Genomic DNA, 23,902 nt, shown 5'->3' with positions numbered 1-23,902 from the left:
ATTCCAGACTGATCGAGATCGGGATGCACAGCGAGAAATATTTCAGTCAGTCACAAATATATCATAGAAACTTATACTGGATATGAATTAGGAATTTTCCCTTTGAGATATAGCCTCAATTCTACTGTTAATAGAGTTACTATTTGTAACTATTGACTAGGAGCTTCTCTTTTTTCTAACCCATAGATCCCTTATGATTTAACAAGCCATATATATATATGAATTTTTCAAAGTTAATCATTGATTAGTAATGTAAAGGCGCTGATTATTAGTTGAACATTTTGTCAGTGTTGCCTTTTCAGCGAAGGCTCATCAGCAAGCCATCTAATGAAGCAGTCAGTCAGTCAGTTGGTTCGTTGGCAGTGGAAACCAATCTAATGTCTACTTAACTGCACAATTTTGACAGCTTTAATGCGCTGCCATGGCCGGCGAATTTATGGGGCCCACGTTTTTATTATAGAATGCAAACAATTGACAACCCAGAAATAGAAAATAAGGCAGCCGTGTGCCTTTTGTGCCGGCTAATTGTAATACGAAATCATAACACGCCATAAAAACGACACAAAGCTGGAGAGATGGGATCGCATCGTAGAGGATCTTGGTCTTGAAACCGGTCCCTATTTGCTGTTTAGCTGTTTTCTATGTCTTTTCGAGGCGGCGGCCCTGTGGAAGCCCAAAACCAAGACGCCGCCCTGGCAGCTGGTCAATGGGAACAATGATGTGTGGCAGTAGCGCTCTCTCTCTCTCTTTCGTTGCAAAGAACGCCATCTCTTTCAGATTTCGGGAGGATACCAAGGCACTCTCTAACGCAAAAGCAGTCGAGCCATAAATCATGTTTGGAAACACGTTCCTTAACGCGAGAATAAGAATAAGAATAAAACATCTGTTGTTTCGGTTTCTGTTTCTGTCGCTTTGGGATCGGATCTGATCTGGTTGAGTTGCCTGGCAGCTTTCTTGCGAGGACAAAGGAAAGGACTCGCAAGCTTAGGGCGCAAACTGGTTGCCAATTGTCCTGGCAATGTGGCAAGATGTGGCACGAAAACAAAACAGCCGCCGAACAGATAAATGTCGTGATCGACTCACGCAACAGCGGCAGCTGCTCCTCGGAATTAACCATCTGAGGATGGGTTACAAATTAACCCATTGAGGACTTTGAAACCCAAACCAAACCCATTTCGAACTGTATTTCAAACTATATACTAAACAGCAATTTCCTTACTTGGTGCTCAGTTGTATGCCTCAAGTTCTATTGATGAACTTATAAATGAATGGTTTATTACTTTTAATATTATTATCTATTATTATAAGTATTATATATTTATTTACCTAGGGTTCGTCTATATATCTGTAACATGATAGAAGAGGTTTGGTCTTAATATTCACTTTATAGATATCTTTTTAAAGAGGGCAAAGCTAAAGCTTTTGTAGGGTTAACCATCGCAAATGGCCGCTGCTGGCAGGATAACAGCTTTCCAGATATGCATGTGGGCTTCAGCCGCTCCTGTTGCTCCTGTCCCTCTGACCGGTTCGGATTCGGATCCTGGTGGAGATCCTGCTGACTCACCTTGGCACGTGTGCTTAACGATCGCATCGCCAGCTGCTGGCAAGTCAAGTCGCAGGGAAATCGAAGCAGGACGCGCATGGAGACGTCGCTGAAGACGAGGACGAAGATGTGGATGAAGACGGAGCAGCTGCCAGGATACCTTAATTTCGAATGTCCCATCCCGCAACTGAACGAGGCGTCCTCAATGCGTCAGCAGATTAGCTCTGTCCGGGTGGAAGCAACACGTGTGCGATTTCGATTGCGATCCCAGCACAGGATACCCTATCCATTCCCCTATGACGAGCCTATATCCTTTTTTTTTTTTGTTAAGTAGAAGGTTCCCGCAGCCTAGCTTAATTATTGTTTACCTTGGCATCAAGGTTACGGCATTATGATTATGCCCTACTTGATTATTATTTCATAATTCCGCCGCCCATTGTGTGTGCCTCTTACCTCTTACCTCTCACCTCTCCACTTTCCCCGGCGTGTCCTGGCATGCACTGGAACCCGATCTCGTTGTCCTTGGGCCGCACAAAGCGATCCCTTATCCGTATCCATTGTTGTCCTTCGATGTACGAAAATACGCCTCGCCAACCCCATAAAATGCACACAAAGCGAACACCCGAGTATCCGAACACCGGAATATTCAAGATTCCCAAAATCTAGGCGTATCATACATAATACCCTTCGAAATGAAGTGAAAATTGCTTTCCTAACGAGTGCTTTTGTGAAAATACCTTTCTTTCAGTCGCATCCAATGAAAATTGTTATGTGAACGAAATATTTGGAAATTTCTCAAGTCAAAAAGTTTCTCATTTCCCATAATTTGATTGATTCTGGTGGGATAATGGCATCCCGCAGAGAAGTTGAGTGCTATGTTTCAAGTCCTGGTAGCATATCAGTTTACCATTAAAAGTTATTTTTTTGCTACTGTTTGGGATCTATTATCCTGAATACAGGATGTTTAATAGATACTCTTATCTTAGGCCATTTTAATTGCGAACTTCCTTTCGAGCATTCTCATTCATATCTGCGCATAATCCTTTGGTTCGTCCTTCTGTTGTCTGTGGATAGGAAATATTAAATTGCGCATTCCGTTCGCTTCTCCTTCCCCAAAACATCCGAAAACTTGGTACATTTATTGCGACTTACTCATCGCGAAACCTGGTCCGTGGATCTCAAAATTTCGGGGTGGATTTTGAACTAGAAAATAAAATTACACTGTAATTCTAGTTGTTTACTGCCACTGAACTTATTTATCAACAGAAGGTTGGTGTTTACTATCAAAGAAGATTAATGAGTTTTAAAATAAAATTTCCTAAAACTAAAGTACATACATTCGAGTTACGTACTGTCATGCAGTTGTCTATTATTTTCTTGCAGTGTAAAAGCAAATCAACATCAAATGAAAGACATGAGCTCTTCACCAACTGCTAGGATTGGAAAAACTGTACCGAAAATCACTCAAAAGCGCGTAAAACCTAGTTTGAGTAGCAATCGAATGAACTACGCATTGGGATTCGATCCTGGCATGAATCATACATGTGTGTCAGCATTGTTTTGTATAATTTATGCAACCCCAACCCCAACGCACAATGCCATTCGCAGGGCGGAAATGGGGTGGCCCTGCAGCATCTCCATCTATGGGGTAGTTCGCTGGCAGGATGCTACACAGGAAGAAAAGAAGATATGCCAAAGAAAAGTAAATCCAAGCATACTTCCTTTCACTACAATAAATGCTATAGAATACGCCTTACTTGGGCAACGCTTTACTATAATACCATGTTTATTTAAGGACATTTCTTGAGTTTAAGTAGTCAGTTTTTCTGAGTGCATGCCTGCTGCTGCTTCTGTTGGATACCAGAAAACTCCGTTGCGTAGTCCTGGCTCAATTGCGTCGCCGAGGGATTCTCACGCTGGATTTTCCCAGTTTCTGTCCTTGGCCCTGCCCTCATCCGTGTCCTTATTCTTGTCCTTGTCCTTGTCCCTGATCCCTGATCCCTGGACCGTTTGCTCAGGGATTTAGCATTTTTCCTCGCTGGCTTGTTGTGTTTCTGATTTGGGTAGGCATAATTATGCCTCCGTTGCATTCACATTCACATTCAAATCCGGTGCAGTGCAACATTTCTCAATTCGCATTTCTCGCATCGCATTTCCGCTTAATTGTCTGCGTTTGTAACTGGCCAACAAGGATGGGGAATATAATGGAAAGGAAGCGGGGAGGAGCGGGGAAGGACGAGATGATCGCGATCATCATTCGAAAAGCTTACGGCAGCTGTTGTCTCTTATTTTCGCCAAGTTTATGCGAATCGCCCGAAACGCATAAACATATCAAATTACGACGATCGAATTTTTGTAAAAACCGGAAGTTTTTGAGGCTTTTTGAAACGCGAAAGACAAAAGCCCAGCTCACAGGCGGCATTTTCTTTTCATTTTCTTATTATTATTTTAATTTACACGCAAATCCTCATAAATTTCTTAACATTTTTGCACTGCAAGATCATCTCACACGACGCCCTTGAGTGGACCAAAAAAAAAAGGATCTACTCTCTGGCGATCTTGAACTTTGCGTGCCATTTCGATTGGCGATCGCTTGATTTGCTTTCAAGTCGCTGCAAATACGATTTCTGTTACATTTTTGTCCAGCTCAAGTTGGCATCTGTTGTTATTGGGCAAACAGAGGTGATCGCACTGCAAACAAATAAATCAGCACTCGTAAAACAACGGCGATCATTGGAGTTCAGTGGAAGATTGGCTGAGATCGCCTGAGATCGGCGGCATCTTCGCTGCGAGTTGGGAATACCTTCAACTCCAAGCGTGGGTCAAGTTCATTGACGCCCTTCCTGGTATCTTGTGTACTAAAATGACGCTTTTCATCCTCTAACTTACTTTCTACAGCTAAAAGGATTGTTCATTTGTTGCAATCCTTTAAATGAGTTATAAATCCCGCTACTAAGCTGATGTTCCCGCTCATCTGGCGGCTTATCCCCCAGCTGAGAATGCAAATCCATCAAGATTCAATGCTCGACTGCCTCACAACTGGAAGATGGCGGGCTTAGATCGCTTCACCGCCATATGGGTGATAATGCCAAATTTGCACACCATCGATCGGATGGATGATGGGCCAGTTGCCTGGGGAGCGTTATTCGCGCTAACAACTTCATTGCGCCACGGACAAGATTGCAAATTGCGAAAAGATCGATCAAAAATACTTTCACCTTGGCTCAAATGAGTCGTGAAATTCGCTTTTGCGCAAGAAGAATCCTGTAAATGCAATTTGCCACAGAGGGATTTCCATCGCATAGTTTGCTGCTGCAACTATTGTCCTTTTTTGGGCTAAGCCGCAAGAGCAAAAATTTGTTTGCCGCTCGAGATCGATCATTTTGAGGGACCGTAAATCACGACAGGATGTGCAGGACCAGTGTCCTTTTGTCTTTGCGCTGGCATTGTGCTCGAAATGTTGTTTTTCTTTCGGCTTTTATTTTGTACCCTCTACTGTTTGCATTTCGAAATGCAAAATATGAGCAAGAGGCTGAGGAGGAGAAATGCTCAACGATCTTTTGGCGATATGCAAACATCTGCCATTGGCCCTGTTTACTTGCCTTTCGACCACGACCACTCCACACCGCTGAACGCAACTGTACCGAGGATTTCACAGAGAGAAAGAGAGAGAGATCGCACTCATTTCTCATCAATTTGCTACGTGATCTACCAGGAATCGGTGCAAGGATCATAGTGGAACCGATCACTCCACACCTGTTATTTAGGACACTATTAGCTACGTGAGCGCACCGCGCAGTCTTCACTCAAGAAATGCCAAGACCACATAGGATCATTTATATGTATATATATATATATATATGTATATATAGCGAAAAGGCTTAAGCCAAACCTGTTGGTCCGCCTAATGCCGCACATTAATTCAATAGGCCACGAAGGAGGATCGTGGGTTCGCTCATGCATGTAGATCACCGCAGCGGATCAAAATAAAGATCGAACTGCAGACTGGAGGGCTTTGGAAACAGGCCTAAAAACAGGTACAGGTAGTCCAAAATCCTCTGTCTGCCGCTCGTCTACAGGATTAGCGTTAGAAAAAAGGATCGATGAATGCGCCAAGGATCTTGCCGATCGCCAATCGAAGTGGAAGCCCTTACACAGCGTTGGTCCATTGCAATCCATTCGGGCGGAAGTAACAGCTGCTCCTGGCTCTTGTGATCTGGTGATTTGGTGATCACCATCTCTTTGGTTCCTTGTAAGACGGGCTGGCAATTATCGATGCTGCAGCTGTAAAATGGCCGAAAAACAAGCGACCCATAAAGCCGAAATCACTGCCAAAGCTTCGCTCCCACACAAAAAGCTTCCTGCGGCTACGATCGTTCCGGTGCACTGTCACAAAAAGTCTAGCTACTTCGAAGTATACTTGGTTCTTAGAGTGCTGAATTCGAAGGCAGGACTTGTACCTTATGGATGCAGTTTAAAAACTAGTATAAAGCCTTTCTACAGTGTGGAAGACTCTCTTCTGGTCCGAAGATGCATCTCTGTGTTTTGGGACCGCTCTTCTTCTTCGACGGCTGTCGTTGTCGCACCTGTCGCACAATTTATTTTTCGCCCAAGAAACCAAAAAACAAAATAAAAGCCCAAAAAGCAATGCAATAACCACCGAAAAAATACAAAAATATAAAAAAACAAAAAACGGGGCAGCAAAAAGCAGTTGCTTGATGTGCAGCGCATATCCGTTTGTCTTTAGCTTCCTTTTGGTAATGACGACAGAAAGCCGAAAGAAGCAGCTGCCGTTCCAAAAACATGGCCAAGACAACAGCAGCGAAATGGCCTGGTCCTGATCCCCAGATACTCGGATGTATCTGCACTCTGCAGTTTGCAGTCTGCAGTCTTCAGTCTTCGAAAGACGCAGACAAAGATGCTTCCCAGCAGAATTGAGCTTGGGCTTGTAATTTGCAATCGTTCACATGCTGTTCTTGTCCGATTTTATTTGCTTTGCTTTATTTTAGATGCTCTCTTGTGGTCATAAAGTTTATCTGCCTTCCACGACGAAAGCCAAAAGGAAAACGATTGCCAAAAATATGTATTGAAAAATCGCCTTCTGTTCGCCGATTTTTTTTTGGCAAGAAACAAGAAGTGGTTCACACACCACAGAGCCCTTTTCACCAGTTGTAGATCAATGTCACATTTATGTTCTGATTTCAGATTTATAACTTTATTAAAAACATGCCAGAGGACCTACGTTTATGACCATGTTTGCTGACACTTTGAATTACGCATTTCGCTGTTTGGCCAAAAGGCACATTTAGCAATCAAAGTGTGTAATACAAATAAACGAAATGCAAATTAAATTAACGAGCCTATAAAGCGGTTTATTGCTAGGAATAAATTATATCGAGCAACTAAGCCAACTCGGTTTCTCCAATTTATGTTAGTTTTATTGAGAAGTAAAGATTGTAATTTTTGTTAAATCATCTATTCTGATATATGTACTACTGATATTACCCTAGGTGCTGATTCGAAAATGTTAGGTGATAAGTTGCAACGATCGTTTGTGTGTGTGTCCCATAGTTAACCTTAACCCCTTGTTCCCCCTTGGGTGCTACTGTGGCAGCCGCATGTGGAAAACAAATTGCTTAGAAAACATAAACAAATTACAGCGAATTAATAAAGCCGTTCGACGGTTGTTTAATGGGCCAGAGGGCAAACCGTAGAAGAGGGGATCGCCGTTTATGGTACGGAGCACACATAAACATATATCTCATGATCGGGGTGGTGGCATGTAAACGATAATGTAATGGGGAGGAAAATGCCATGCCATGGAGTTTCCGAATTTTCCTTTCCAGGCACAAGCACTCGTCAGAATGGCTGAGTTAAGACCATTTGGTATGGTTTGTTTCGGCTTGGCCAAAACGGAGAACATATCAAAACATCATTGCCAACGCTTCGCAAATGGGCGTAAGGAAAGTGGGTGGGGCAGCACCTTTGTACCGTTACCGGTTCTCAAAGACGCAAAAGGTGGCAAACTAGTTTCGCCGCTGGATAGTTGGCCTTCGATGGCAATGTTCTGCGCTACCTTCGTCCTGACAATAGAAGTGGAAAATTCAGGCAAAAACAGGAGCAGCAGTGGAAAGGGACCGAGGGGAAAAAGAGGAAGCAGGAGAGTGCGTAAGCCGCAAGGATCAGAAGGATCTGGAAATTGTGGTACAGCTGCGCCGTTCATGACCAAAGCTTAACCCACTAAGCACAGGATAGGGGTTCCTTTGCAAATAAACTTTGACCTCTTGGTTACTTAAGATACAATACTTGTGAAGCCTATGATGGGATATTAATAAACACGAGTATGTTTTGAAGTACTCATAAAAGTAAAGTATATCAAACAACTGTATTTATGTCCAAATGTTATGTTTAATTTATGTGAAAAATGTAGTGCATCTCTATACTTATCCGGCTCATTTGCTAACACAAAGGGTTAAGAAGCCAGGGGCTGGGGAATCAATTGGCATTCGGCAGATGTTGTCCTGTGGCGCATCCTTTGTAATTAACAAAGGAGTGCGGTGGAGTCGGCGGAGTGAGGAGACCTCGAGGCACGGGTTAAGCCCATTAAAAGTCCCCAACGACTCGAGCCCGTTTGTGTGTACAGTTGCCATTGGGATCGTTCAGTCGCTCTCTTAGTCGCTCCTTCAGTTGGTCAGTCATTCAGTACGTCAGTCAGTCACTCAGTCAGCCAGTCAGCCAGTCATATAGTCAGTCATTTAGCCACTCAGTCAGTTTGCCAACCTGTCTCTGTTTGGCATCACCTGCCATCGCCATCGTCTGTTGTCTGTTAATGTGTTTAATGATGCCCTGGCCATCGGCGATCTCAGTTCAGTTTTCATTTATGCTAAATTGCGGCTCCAACTCTTATGCAGTGCTGCCAAAAAGCTGAAAAATTTCCAGTGCTTCTTATATAAGTGAGGAAAACACTTTGAAGATAATTTTAAAAACATAAGATACAAGTCGAATAGGAAGATAGTAAATGTAAAGTCTTTATTTGTTACATTTTTGTAAATGATATGAATAAATGGTATCAATGTATTTATAGTACTCACTTTTATCCAAATATCCTTAACTGTAAGGACCGCCTGAAGAAAGGATCCTAAAAAGGACCCACTTGAGTGGAATGCAATAAATTTGAATGTAACTTTTTAATAGCCAAGCGATCAGCGCTGCTCAAGGTGTGACTATGAGACTCTGTGCCACTCCAGATGTGTCCGGACATGCCTCGTGCCTCGGCGATTGTCCTGATGCGATATGCGGGCAGCGCGGGTCTTCTGGCTGCTTCATCGATCTCTAGCCACGCGCCGTAACTTTCCTTGCGACTCTCGGTCGATCGAGAGGGCTTGCCGCCGATGCACCTGCTCATCTACCAAAACGAAAACCAAAACCAACTGGCCCCCGAATGTGGGCCGCCCTAATGGAGTTGTCCCCGGGCCCAAGGTTCACAACTTTTACCAGCCCGCTCTGGGCGATCATTAGCTGGCAGAAGGCCTCACTCGATGGACCAAATTTTTCGGGCGTTATGTCTTAGTTTAAACGTTATAAGTTAGTGGATCTTCTAGGCATTTCGAAAGGATACAAAACATTTTTTCAAATTTGGAGTTGAATTAGCTAAGGGTGATGTTGAGGCTAAGCAATCATTTAGCTCTCTTAAATATACATGCTTCACCTCATATAAAGAAGATCCTCTACGCAAAACCATCGTATACGTATCAATATGCATCTCATAAACTAAAAAAATGTATAAACTTCCGTATATATAAAATCCATTAAGTGAGGCTTTTGTAATTCTTTAAATCAATGGCTGCATCCTTATTTAGACAATCCCTTTCTTGTATGACATAACATCCCTCTGTTCTACGACATTCCAGAAGCCTTGTTCGTATTAAGGAAACCTTTGGTCCTTTCTGGGAGAGTATCAAGCGATTCGGCGCAGAGAGAGAACAAAGATCGAGCTTGTCGCTGTCGCCTTGTAGCTGCTGCTGCCTTGTGCTACCCTTTGTATTTTTGGAAGTAAGGGTATATTGTTTCTTGTGAATTTAGGTAACTTGCTAATAAATTTAAATATTGCTAACAACTAGATAAAACGATCACTATTACAAATAATAATAATATTTAAATAAACGTAACTTCCTATTTTCATATATATTTAAAGTAACGCCGACACACCTACGTTTTATGCTTAGCTTACTTCAAGAGTCACTTCAAACGATCTATGCCCCTAAGACGGCAAGTAGTGGGTATCTAAATGTTGCCACCCTTGCGAGCTGCGTTCCTTTTTGCAGCCGCTGCTTCTGCCCGCGTCGGCAGAGAAATTCAGGAGTGAGAGCAGAGAGTCGAGTTTGAGTTCTGAAGTTGAGTTCGTTGAGGCGATGAGCTGAGTCGCCGCTGTGGAGGAAATTCAATTGCGCGCAATCCATCGGCGGCGACGGTTGTGGCTCAAAAACCCTTCCAACTCCTGACTACTATTGACCATAAAAAAAAATTTAAAGTAAATAGTGACCAAGTTACTGCGGATCGAGGAAGTTAAAGCCTTGAGCCTCCGGCACGACGATGGTGTGTTAAACATTTCTGTGCTCGTGTTTGTTTGTCGGTGAGTTGAGTGCGCGCGCTATTTTTATTTGTTAACTGCAGAACAGAACCGTTAGTCCCCAAGTGCACTCCAAATAAAAAAAAAGAGATAAAAATATAACCAACTAAAGGAAAAGAAACATCATAAACCGACGAAATATCCCCCAAAGAATCTGTGTAAAAGTGCAAAGAGACAAGGCGGAGAATGCGCCCGAAAAATCCAAGGAGAAAAAAAAAACAGAAAAAACATTTGGCTGGGTGCGGTGATCTTGAACCCGGGCTCAACTCCGCGTAACGGTGCATCGGCAAGTGCAGGAAGAAATGGGTGAAGTTGGAATAGAGGAGGAAGAAGAAGGATGAGGAACGCGAAGAGGCCGTTGCATTTCTTTTGATTGCTTGTGTATCATCTTCGGGGATCTCTCTGCGCCCACTCTTTTTGCGGGCATTTTTCGCTCATTTTTGGCGCAGCCTCCCAAAAGGTAATCTTTCCCAGTTCCCAAGAGCAGCGTTATAAAACTGCCGTTAGTTTTTTTATGTTTAACTGTTTTTGGGCGCAGCCGCAACGAGTGACTCTCTCTCCTTCCCTTGTAGATAATTACGGCAAAAAGGTGAAGAATTTATGCTGACCATCAAAATAGTTCATAGTTATGGAGTTAGGAGTTAAACTAAAGCGCTCCGCTAAAAAGGCTTTTTGCGCCCAAATGATTGTGCATATAGGCGGGGAAAATGGCGATTTTCCCTGTCGCCTTTTTGATTTATTTACATACATGTGCTTTTGCCTTTGCATTTTGAAATAGGGGGGGCCAGAAGCACAAAGAAATAAGAAGCCATTCTTTGTGCAGAAGTCAAACAAACATTCTGACTCATGCTCTTCGCGCTCTTTTTTGTTGTACTTTTATTTGTGTTTTTATTTTTTTAACATGAGCCCCAGCGCGGGAGAAAGAGCAAGTAAAGTTAAAGTAACGGACAAGGAACATCAGCATCGTCATCGCCCCCAGTTCTTCTCCTTATCCCCACAATCATCACGTGTCGCCAACTCTGTTCTTCGCCTACACAGACATAAAATAGGAGGATCTTAATTAATTCTTTTCCCACGCAGTTATAGTTTTTAAAAAGTAGAATAATTGCGTTATCTGCCGTAATAGACTAAACATTGACTACTGCTTTTTAAAAAGAATCACACGATCGTACGTTGATGTTGTTGCCATTCGTATAAGCTATTTCTCTCTGTGCATGCTTTTTGCTCTGGCCATCAGCCATGTCAGCGCCTTCATTATAATAATTTTTATTGCTTTTGCATAAATCAAAAATCATGGAAAAAGAAACAACTGGCAATCGTAAAATGTGAAGAGAGGCTACAAAACATAAAAGGTGCGTTTTTCGACTGTCTGCACTAATTTCACAAAATGTTGTTCGCGTTGGACCCGCGTTTCCTTTTTTTTTTAATCCTCGCATTTCCGTTACTGTTGCTTTTGTTTTTGTGCCAAATCATTGCGGTCTCTGCATACAAATTCATTAGTGACGGCCCGTATTCTTCGCTCTTCTTGCTCCTTTGGAAGAATTCTCCAACTCCAACTCCACCTTCTCCACCTCCCACACACTCTCGTTTCTGGGAATCGTTCTTGTTCTTGTTGTTGTCGTTGTTGCTGGAGCACCTTTCTTGCAGCGGATTCTGCAGGAACTCACACGGCGCCCTCTCTTCTCACCCCCTCTTCCTTCAAAGCCTTCGTGTTCTTCGCTTTTCTACAGAATTATGCACCAGGCTTTGGGGCAACTTTCTTTTTGTGTGTGTTTTCGGTTCACAGTTGATAGGCAAAACTTCTGGACCTTTTCAACTTTAATGCAGATAATAGAAAATCAAGGAAAATGCTACAGAAAACAAAAAACTTTCCTGCTGTGAAATGTATTTTTTTTACACACACAATTAAAACATTTTTCTGGGTCATGTAAGCATTTATCGTATTCCATATCAATCGGTCACAATCTGCCTTATGCCGCATTAATTTCCCACAGACGCAACATAACCTCCATACGCAACATAGCTCCCCATTTCCCAAATAAATAATTTCAACATTTTATTGTATCACTTTCGACTTCTACGAAACCGAAGCACACAAAAAATGAAGTTCAAATTTTTACCAGCTGCTTCATTTCAATTTCTTTTTGTTCGATTTTGGCCAGATTACTGTAACCAAAAATGTGACCTCCCCCCCTGCTACACACCCCCTCTCATGGGTCCACACTTTGACAATTTGGTCACTAATTTTAGGGCCCTCTACTCTACTCTGTCTGAACGAAATACAGTTGTCGGTAAAATTTTATTGATCTTCGTTTTTTCTGCACAAAAATATAAAATTGTTTCATGGTCGAGGCCCGTTTGCCGTTGTTGCCGACGAAATCGAAATCTCGCCAAGAAGCAAACGGCAATCCGGCAATCGGCAAATCGAATTCAAAACGCGTGTGTGTGGAGGGAGGAAATCCCAGATCCCAGATCCCAGAAGAAGATCCCTGAAGAGGGCCCAAAGAGACGACTCCAGACTTGAGACGCGCCACGGCGATAACAACAACAAAGCAGCAATCAGCAAATACTTGGTTTAGGCGGACCAATACACCGGAAACAATCAAGACTAACATTGACATGGCATGCCACCTTAACTAAAAGCACTTTGAGAGGTTCTAGACTATTGACAATATTTTAGGTTGTTAAAAAAAACTTATTTGAACGTTATGACTGAACGTGGTATTTTGCAGTGTAGCCACTGTCCCATCGAAGAGCCACAAAGGGCCGCCCGAAAAATATTTTTATCTTGATATTTCTGTTTTTTTTTTTTGCGCCGCTGTTGTTTGTTGTTGTTGCTGTTCTAAATACGCCAAAAGTTGCTTTCGGGGCATAAATATATGTCTTTAGTGTGGCATGTCTGGTTGCGTTTTTGGAACTTGGTAAATGGGGCAAAGGCAGACCGGCAAACAGACGGACCTGACCAAAAAATGCTGGACCCGGGAATGGGATCCCAAAGTCGGGCAGAATTCATGGAATTAGTTAACGATTAATGATTGGATATTGATTTCGCTTTTGCGGCCTCTGCTCTGAGTGGATCGTCTCTCTTTGGCAACTTGGCCCGTTCGTTTCGCTTTTACTACTCATTAATTTCCTTTAACTATCTTTGGGGGGGGGACATTAAAAACACACCGCTGAGCAAAATGAAGTTCCTGCCGCAACACATCTTATTCGCTTTGGCTTCTTTCTCTCCATGGGATAAGCCACTTTACACAGTTTATTTGCGTTGTTGCCAACTTTCTTTTTGAGAGATTCTCTTCCTTATAGCGTCGCTAACTGCTTTACGATCTGAGCAGACATAAAACTCGCAGCCAAGGAAGATAACACTCCACTGCCATGGCCAGTGCCAGTGCCAAAAGAATGGAGGATGGGGATTCTACGCTGTTCAGGTAGTATTCTTCGTTTCTGGGAAACTTAATTTGTGCTCCTGGCCGCCATATCAAATTGGCGCTATCGAATACCTAACACGGGCCAACATACATATGTATGTATGTATGTATAGGCAATGCCCCATATAACTATGAAGCACAAGCTTAAAATTTTGCTTAGCTCGGTCTCCACACCGCGAAATTCGAGGCTTAAATTCTTCTCGAAGAGATGCCCATGAGATGAGAACAACCCATACCGCAATCCATACCCTACACATTTGCGTAGAAACAGCCCGAAAATAAAAGAGAATAGCAATTTTAATTTGTGTGAGAACTTGGCCCCATTCGGTCTTCGGGATTTCGTTCACTTTAAAGATGCTGATGATCAGGGTACGACGGGGGGATTAAGATGGCGCATATTTACCGCCGATCATTAGCTATTAGAGCGAAGACTCCTTGGCAACAAGCCCGATTTCTTCAGCGCCCCGATTGTGAGCCACTGAAGACGCGGAGTAATTGAGCCGTTGTAGCTGTAGCCTCGTCCAGGCCCAGTCTTCAGTCTTCAGTCTCTAGTCTCTAGTCTCTAGGCTTCAGTCGGCAATCTGCCTGCCATTGCTAACGAGATACGCCAAACTATTTGGCAATTAGCGGATAATAACATTTGGTTACACATTCGCGAAATAATGAGAAACTTTCTGGGGAGATGCCATGAAAAGATTACGCATTACGCGTTGCGTCCTGTAAAAGGTGTATGGTTTTATGACACGATTCTGACATTCTGCTATAGCGTAAAGTGAAGACAGCTTTTTAGAGCTCTTACTTGGTTATCGCAAAAAGTTCAGTTAATCGAATGTATACAAGTTGAATGCGAAATTGCCAATTCACATGCAACATTTAAATGCCATGTCCGGTTTATTCCCAATTCTCCAAAGACAATTCCCCAGTGGAACTATATGAAGTGAAACAATTCTTAAAGAAATCATATTCTTGATATGAATGAAACTACAAATTGAGAAATCATAGTTCTTAGAAAAAACCAGAGTCCATAAGCTGCGGAAAACACACTCATTTTAGAGAAGCAGGATATCGCACCAGCCAGCAAAAAGATAAAGATAGTTGGCTATTAGAGTTTGTTGGCAAATCTGCACCTGTCTAGTAGGAAATTAAATGAGATCATTTTTATTTTGCAATCCAGCGTAATTGAATCAAGTCAAAATTCCAGTTGAGTGTGGTTATTTGCCTTAAGACACTGGCTGCTTTTAAAGTTTGATGCCATTAAACAGAGACTACCACTCGAAACCACGTTCTCCCAATGAACAATAATTTCTGGTCATCCTCGTGCGTCTGGCGAAGATTCCTTTAGATTTCCACAGCCACCACAGATGTGGGCAATCAATTGGAGAACTCGTGGAGCAAACCCCAATAAACGATGCGCTGATGGCCGACCATTTGGACTGATGACTGCACACGTCCAGGGAGAGTGGCCCATATTATGCCATAACGATATCAACGAAATGAATGTGCTTCGACTTACAAGAGAAGCCTCTTACATTGAGGGAAAATTTCATAAATTATTCAGGGTAGTTTCAGGAAATTAATTGGCTCAGGGTTACGAAAAATCAAGTTCGCTGTTCCCAGGCTTGTTTTCTGCTTTATTTTTAAACCGAATCTAACCATTCTTCCGTTTACATTTCTTTTTTCGCCAATTCTTTAGTCAGCGTCTTCAATTACAATTCTTTTCACTTGAATTTATCATCCTAAGCGTTACTTCCGAATCAAATTCTTTGAGATAGTTCTCTCTGCAAGTCAAATGAGACTTTTTCCCAGTGCAAGGATGGAATAGAAAAACAAAAAAAAAAGGGGTTGGATCACCGGAGACATGCCCACTTGTAGCGCAGTCGCTCTTAGTGCGCCAACTCATATTAAACCACCGTTATGCATATCAGCCACACAATTCTACAGAACTGAATTCTACAGCAGAGCAGAGCAGAGCAGAGAAGAGAAGAAAGCAGGGGAACAGATCGCCACATATCGAATGAAGATTGGCGTGGCCGTGGCGTAACCCTTTAATTATGCCACATACGAATACCAACAGAGTGAGTCTACAATCCACCGAGATCGTTCTAAGCCGCATTTCGGGATCGGGATCGGGATCGGGCTCACCTCTCCACGTCAACGCCTTTAGAATGGCACTATGGGTTGGTCTTGGTCTTGGTCTTAGCATTGGCTTTGACTTTGACTTTGGTCTGGACTCGAGTATAACTCCTCTGCTACTTTCTAAAAATCTGTCCGGGAATATAAATTGCAGCCACGTTCTCGCTCCTTTGGTGAGTGCGAGTCAAAAATTCTGCAGCACTCTGTGGCCGCATCTTAATTGCATTTCGATTACGCTGCTGTTGCAAAAACAAACCAACCAAAAAAAATAGCTTAGCAAATGTAGAAGAATTGGAAGCAAGAGCAAATCAAATCTGTGAGTGTTTGCCGAGGCAACAAATGTTGCTGGCAACATGTTGCACTTGCGAACAGGCCCCCAGCAATTGGTAGAAGTTGGAGCCTGCCAAATAGACAACAGATGAGACAGCCAGGCACGGCCCAGTCCGCATCTCTGGAACGCCTTATGCGCGATCTGCTGCTGGGCCCCCTCTCCCTCCCCCCTCGAACAGGAGGAACAGGTTCCTTCGACCATGGCCAAAACGATGGCCAAGTCTGGCGACCCAAGTGCCTCGGCCGGAGCCTAGAAATTGTAACAACCAAGAGCGGAGGTTCGCTTCTCAGGCGGCAGACCTTTCTCACTGGTCCTGCGCCCATTTAATACAGTTATTTTTATTCGCGGCCCTCGCTCGATCTACAGTGGAAACTCTATGGGAGCAACTTTTTTTGCTTATTAGACATTTATGGTTTAAAAAAAAAAAAGAAAAGAAATAAATATTAGCCTGGAAAAAAATTTAATTATTATCTTGAAGCTGACTTCATTTTATGATCAGATTTCTTAACTTATCAGCAGGTATTAACCTAATATTTTATATTTTTGTTCATTTCTTTCATTCAGCTCTTAAACTGTGGTCTGTAAAATAATTAGTTTGTTTTTTATAGCATACCGATGTCTTATTAGCACATTAAACCATTGCACATCCTATCGCGGGTCTATAGATACTGAAACGCCTCATAAAATAATTGTAATTGCGAACATTATTTGGCTTTTAGGAGTTTGATCAACTCCAGTTGCGTCCACTGTAGCTCTTTCCCTCGAAGAAGCAACAAGTACATCAACAATGGGAAATGCAAACGGTTTTTGGCTGGAAGTCATGGCCATCCATGACCATTCCCGTTCACTTATCCCTGGCTGCCATCGAAGGCTTCGATGCTTTCCTAAGTTTGGTTTGGTTTGGTTTGCCACTGCGGCTCCTGCTCTCGAGTCATTAAAAATGATTCTACTCGAACTAGAACAGACCAACGAGCAACGAAAGAAGCTGGCAAGTCTTTCGCAGAGGCGGAGAAATGGCCATCATAAATGTGCAGGAGAAAGGCCCGCTAACCGAACTCTGAATGCCCTTAATGAGCGCAGATGTGCAAAGAGAAATCACATGGAAAAGACAAATGGGCATTTAAAATAAATGTGAGAAAAGGAGAAGATATACACAAGCAATGAGTAGCCATGGACAATTACACCATAGTAGATGAATTCAAATAATAGATATCCAAATGGGATGTGTTTGAAAACCTCTGCAATTAATCTACCTTTTCCTACATCAAGGCGAATTGCAAACTGGCTATTATTTTGCGTCTCCTCCCAGCCCCCAACTTACATTTCCATCGCCCAAAACCGAAAGGCCTCCTCTTTCCAAACTCGCGCGCCTTCGATTCTCTCGGGGATTTCTGATCGCGATATCGAGAGGAGAGTGTGTTATTGCTGACTTGTCAGCTGTTGGCTTGAGCAAATATTATTACTTGATCCCCACCGCCGGAGTCACTCCAGTTTTTCCCCCAATGCCTGCCCCATTCCCTGGCAGCTTTTTCAATGAATTATTAGTTATTTCAAATTTATGTGCCGTGCTGTTTATGTTCTGCTCCTCATTCTACTGCCTCAGCTCTTTTTTTTTCTTTTTATCGTGCGTCTACTATTTGCGTTTCCGCTTTCCGATCTCCAAGACTCGGACTTGGGGTCTCTGGTGGGCCTTTCCTTTCGTTTGCTGAATGGAGAAGGCGAGGGCAGAAGCGCCCGAAGACTGAAGAGAGTCTTCGTGCCGTTGGGGGCGTATTTGCCTAACAAAAATAAATAAATATGAATTTATTGCAGCGCTTGTTCAGTGCGGAATTCGTTTTTGTGTCGCAGGGTAACAACATTAAAACCTAATGCCGTCTTGGGCCACGAAAAGCGCCGCCAGCAGCGATCAAATAAACAAATACCGAGCAAAGCTCCGCTTCTCTACTCCGCTTCTCCACCCCGCAAGAGATATTATTAGTATTATTATATGGTAGTTTTCATTTGGGGCAGATAAGCAAAATACGCTGAGGCTCCGAAACCGTTGGAGTCGTAAAGAATCTCTGGAAAAGTCCGGAAAAAGGGGGTAGCGCGGGTGTGTTTCGGTAGACTTCTTTTTGCTGCCCTGGCAATTCTTCCCCGCTCAGCAGATTTGTTCATTCTGTTGTTTTTTTTTTTGTTTTGTCCGCCTCCGAGTGGTTCTGGTTTCTACGAATTTGTCACGCTTTGGATTTCAAATTTTGTTGATGTTAGCCAACTGTTAATGGACCCCGCAGCATACTTTCACATACATACAAGCTTCCTCTTGCGAAATGATGTGAGGCGTAAGTAAAAGGCATTTAACGCTTGATTTTGTCCAGGGTTTAGTTTTACCTGCTCCCGATCTCCGATCCCCGATCCAATGCTATTCGAAACTCCCACTCCTTCCTCGAGGACCCAAACCAGGACTATTGTTGGACATTTCACAGACCCGCACAAAGGACACTCAAGTAGGGGCGGAAATTTAATATGAACTGCTGCTTATTTTTTGTACTTTGCTTTTGAAATTCGAGATTTTGAGATATTTTGCGCTTTGATCAGTGCTCCTATTGTTTGCCTACCTGCCTACCTGTTGATGGTATTATTTTTGAGTCTTTATCAAGATGTTCCCTGTACTTGCTGAAACTCAATATTCGTGATCTTGTTTTCGGTCGAATATGAATATGAATTTCCCGTAGGACGGGAAGGTGTCAACGTTTTGCATTTTGAATAAACATTGCACTTGTCCCGGCCTATGGGCGGTTTGTAATAAACAACTAGAATGAATTTTATTAATATATTATTACTAAAGCCATGCCTTGAATATTTACTTATGAAATATTTTCTGTTGTTTCAGATCTCAATTTTGCAATACCAGAACATGTGTGAAATTTTATTTATATATTAGTATATATCCAGGTGAGTTTACTTCCTGTTTGTTCTATGTTCTTATATGTATTTCTTCATCTTCAATCCGTGCTCATTATTCCTAGAATTCATAGTTACATACGATATTTAAAAATGTCCCAAACGCGCGCGCTATTCTGGTACTTTTCAACCCTTTTCCGTTATGAAAATGTCCGACTCGTGGTTGCCACTTTTATTGGAGTTGACAGCGCTGCCACCCGGTTGGCTATCTGCTAGAGATGTGCAATTGATTGGTCTGTGCAACGCGTAAAAAGTGTCGCAATGGTGCAATGCAGTTCAAAATGAATGAAAATAAAAAGTTATAACTGATAAATACAATAATACCAACCGAACGTAGCAGAAATACGAGTGATGCTAACTGGTTTGACTACATGTTCAAAGTCGGCGGTCACGCGCGAAAGAAATCGCCTCACGCTCGCATCTCTACTACATGGGGTTCGGCGCCTGTGTGAGCGAGAGGGTGGGTGCGCGCGTGTGCGTGTGGCTGTGTGTCTGTGTGAGTGCTTGTCTCTGTGTGAGTGCCGCTCTCTTGCGGCTTGCCTCGTCCATAATTCGTAAAATATAAAAATAAAAAATTTTTTCAGTTTCAGTTTAAAAAATATTCTCACAGCGACTAGTTGTGCGTGCAGGCAAAAAGACAGAGCATCGCGAGCGAAAGAGAGCGGCGAACATCGCACTGGCGGAGCGTCGTGTGTTGCGCAGGCAATCTTAATTAATTTATTTACGTCTATATTGATTTTTTAAAGTAACAGCCACAGCTACAGTTAGCAATAATAGCCAGCTACTAGAAAGCAGAGGCAAACCCAAGCGTAAGGCAGAGCAAAGAGCGCGCGTTTTAATAGGTATAAAAATAAAAATACACACTAAAACCAACCTGAGGCGAATCTAAATTGTTTTTCCCGAGGTGAGTAAATCTATAAAAATAAATTAAGATATTTGTTAATTCGATATTGCCAGGCAGCCAAAAATAATGCCAGTTTCTCAATTACTCAGTAATGTCTGCTTACTTTTTATTTTAGTTTTATTATTTCTCTTTTTTTTGTTTTTTGTTTTGTTATTTATTTATTCCGTTCGCACAACGTAAATTAGTGGTAGTCTGCAATTGTTTATTTAAAGTTTATAAGGCGACTCTTTATGTTTATCTGTGTGAGGAGAGCGGAGCAGCGCAGCTGGCGTCGCTTAAAATTAAAATCAAGCAGTTGCGAGCGCTTCTGTACTTTTTTTTTTTTATTTGGGTAGTTTGATATTTTTACGGTATTCGCTGGCTTTGTTTTTATTGCGCTGCTGGCGTCGACGCCGACAGTGCGCGTCGTTCGCTTAGCACCACAGATGAGCGTTAGAGAGAGATGGAGCGTACTGAAGATGCAGTTTTGTTTTATATACACACCTACGCACGCGTATATATACATGTAAACGGCTGCGGCTGTGTAAAATGCCTGTACATGTCGTGAAAGCGGATGCAGATTAGGGATGGCAAGCATCGATTTATCGGTCGTTTATCGTTAAAATCAATTACTAACTAGCCTAGAATTTGTGAGTTGTTGTAATACCCGACCGAAGTCCAAATTAGTATGTTGCTTAGCTATTATGCTGCTCCAATCTTTATAGGCACCTCATTGTGTAGACATATTATTGTGTATTGAAATGCCGGAAACTGGCTTACGTATTCTTAACGAACCATCGATTTATCGAAGTGATTACGATAAAGGATACGATCCACCCAGCAAAAAAAGATCCAGCTGCCTATCGAAAATCCAGTAGTTCTCAACGCGCCAATGCTTCGTTGTATAGACTTCTTCTTCTTCTTTGCCGGACGTTGTTTTTTAATTGTTTATGCTCCCTTTTGTTGAAAAACCGGTAACTACGTAAGTGTGTATGTATATCCTCAAAACGGTGCCTTCTTTCTTGTGTTCTTTTCTTTCGCTGGATCGATTAACTTTTTTTTAGACCTTTGTGCTGCGTCAAATATTGTTTAGAAAAAGAGTGGTCAAAAATAAAGAATATGATCATTAAACTTTTCTTGTGAAACATATATATTTTTAGTTTGTAGTTTTTTAAGTCAGTTCGCCTGAAATATTTCGTTAGTATCGCATTATGCAGTATTTAACTTTAAAAAAAGGGAGAAAACTGAATAATCAAAAGTTGAACAAATCACAAAAAAATCTATTTAAATGGAAAATAACAACTTATTCTCTGCTCAAAATAATACATACAGGGCTGGAGGAGGAATGGAGCACATGTCGCACTTGTATCCACCGCAGTTGCCAAAGGGGCGTGGCCGCCCTCGAGCCACATACGCCCAAACGGGCGAGTTCGATTTGAGTCTGATCCGGGAATACCGATCGCACTCAGTGCTCTACGATAGGACCAACAAGCGATTCAAGGACAAGCTGTATGTGGCCCAAATATGGGAAGAGATAGCCCACAAACTGGGCTACGATGGTGAGCAAGCGGATTCATTCGGTTTCAGATGGCAGGAAATAATTCTAGATATATTCCCAACTTGATTCTTAGCCACCAGTATAAGGGAACGCATGACCACGTTGAGGAATCGCTATAACATCGAGAAGCGACGCTTCGAGAATGGCCTTTCCACACAGTCTTCACAATGGCCTCTATTCGAAAGCCTCCAGTTTCTGGGGGATCACATACGGCCCAGGCGCAGCTTTAAGAACATGAGCATTAAGGAGGATGATGAGGAGACCTACGAGGGTGACGATTGCCAGAGCGACAGCAACGGGCAATTGACCAGCATTAAGGACGAACTGGAGGACGACAGCGAGATCTTTGATTGCGAGCAAGCACTTCCCGTGACCACAGTGCTGGGGTGAGTTCATAACACCCATTATTGCTTAACACCATTTCCTAATGACAAGACGTCATTTCTTTATAGGATTCCCCTGAATACCTCTGACGAAGCCAACAAGAGCCAGCGGTCCGCGAATGGAGAAATGGCCAATGGCAAGGGCTACAATCACTTTGCGGAAAGCTATCACCGACAACAACGAAACCACCAGCCGGAATACATCATCAGTAGTCCGATTGTTAATCCCATGAAGAGCAATAAGCGTGGAGCACAGCCGTTGGACGATCATCCGTCGAAGCGTCGAGTCGACGACGGTCTGTCGATATCGGGATTCTATCCAACACCACCTCTAGCCCCCTTGCCAGCAGCGTACGCCAAATTCCGGGGATTCGGCGAGTTCATGTGCCACTCCCTCTGCGATATGCCAGCGCCCACTGCCTTGCGACTGGTCCAGAAGTTCACCCGCGAACTGGTCCAGTCCTCACTTCGCAACGAGGAAAGCGGCAGCAAACGAAAGACGGATCAGGTTGATCCGGTTGATCAGAGCAGCGAGTCGCAGGAGGAGGACGAGTAGATTTAAGTTGCACTTTTAAATTACGGGTAGGGATATTGGCACGCGTGTCTACATCTATGCATATAGCATAATAGCCGCATTAATGACAAATTCGATTACTCCATTTATGATTTAATTATACTCTTTTAAGTCTTCTAGCCTCGCAGTAACCGGGGTGGAAGATACAAGCATTTCATTTATTAACATAATGGAAAAATACACACATTTGCTTTGTTTTAAAGGCAGGGGAACGGGTCGACTAATCCAAAATTGATTAATTTTCAGATTCGGCAAACGCATAATACTCTATCTGTAAGATGCACATCTGTAATGGTATAGAATCCTATAAATCCTACATAAAGGACCATACATATTTTAAACAATAATTCACTTCATGGTTTCATTAAGGCGTCAACTCAAATGCAAAAGCATATATAATTCTATGGGATGAGACGCAATTATGACGTTGCCACGGAAATGAACGTCTTTAAGTTTGCGAGCCCCTTGCTCATCTCCGAGCTCCAAAGGGTCATAGTATGCTTTCATTGTCTTACACAATGGTAATCTGCCCGCTTTAGGGCTCGAGAATAACGCCTATGATAATATACACATATATTTTTCCCTTGGCCAACTTAAAGCAAACAAAAAGGTCCTTAAGTTTTATTACTTTCTGTATGCCAGAACCAACCCAAAAGCTTCTAAAAGCTTCCTCCTTCGGTTCTTGAAGCTACAACTCAAGCTAAACTTTGATTACTAACCCAAGGAAATAGTTCCTTAGAGGAACACCTATTCCAGCCAGTTGAACTGGAGGCCATGAAGAATGCAATAGATAGCTGGCCATGCTTATAAGATATCTAGCACCTAAAATTCACGCCTGTCTTTAAGGCCACCCAGAATCACTGGAGGTGTTTCCATTTCGGATGCTGATCGATGTCGTGGGACGTCCAATGCACCTCCCTCCATTCACGGCATATGGCCAGAATGTGTGCCGGGATAACTGGACCTGGAGTCGAATGCCGTCTGAGTAGGCACAACTCCATTTGGCCAAAACTGGGTGGGGCCTTTAGGCCAGTTCTATGTGCGTTGCCCCCTTGTTTACTCCTTTTTTCCTTAATAATGCGTCTATATTTCTTAATTAAATTACAGCTCCTCGCATTTGGAAGTGAGTGTGTGTGTGTAATTACAGTGTTTATGTGGCACTTGGACATTCCTGGCTCCTCACTTTCCAGCTGGAGCTGGAGCTGACTTGGCTTATTGATATGGCCAAGGCCCACGGACCGCGAAAGGTGAGTGCTGTGTGGAGTGGGTAGTGGAGTGCAGTGGAGTGGAGTGGAGTGGAGTGCATCCGAGATGAGAGTGCAGTGGTACATTAAAACGTCACCTGATGTAGGCCGTGCCCAGTGCTTATTTGTTGCCTTTTAGAAATACAAATTGCACTAGTCCCGGCCTGCAGTGAGTGTCGCAGTCAGCGATCTGCACAGTGCGAAATGATTAGTGCGAAGAATTAAAAGTTATAGGTTCATAATTGTACTCTAA

General features: G+C 42.8%; 1 protein-coding gene across 3 annotated transcripts; it reads left to right on the top strand.

Moving 5' to 3' along the window:
- The first annotated feature begins 9,979 nt into the window (after window positions 1–9,979).
- LOC120452566 lies at window positions 9,980–22,585 on the top strand. 3 transcript variants are annotated; one of them, XM_039636845.2, is made up of 6 exons: window positions 9,980–10,175; window positions 18,937–18,998; window positions 19,592–19,911; window positions 21,223–21,449; window positions 21,522–21,834; window positions 21,901–22,585. In XM_039636845.2, exons 4-6 carry the CDS (start codon window positions 21,236–21,238, stop codon window positions 22,385–22,387), a joined length of 1,014 nt encoding a protein of 337 aa, XP_039492779.1. In that variant the 5' UTR covers window positions 9,980–10,175; window positions 18,937–18,998; window positions 19,592–19,911; window positions 21,223–21,235; the 3' UTR covers window positions 22,388–22,585. The 3 variants fall into 3 exon arrangements, with proteins under 3 accessions (XP_039492779.1, XP_039492780.1, XP_039492781.1); XM_039636846.2 differs by having other exon boundaries at window positions 9,980–10,632; XM_039636847.2 differs by having other exon boundaries at window positions 9,985–10,138.
- The last annotated feature ends 1,317 nt before the right edge of the window (window positions 22,586–23,902 follow it).

This window comes from Drosophila santomea, chromosome 3R (assembly GCF_016746245.2).
Source record: "Drosophila santomea strain STO CAGO 1482 chromosome 3R, Prin_Dsan_1.1, whole genome shotgun sequence".
Taxonomy (NCBI): Eukaryota; Metazoa; Arthropoda; class Insecta; order Diptera; family Drosophilidae; genus Drosophila; species Drosophila santomea.
Note: the sequence above shows the minus strand (reverse complement) of the source record. Positions and strands in the feature narration are given on the sequence as shown.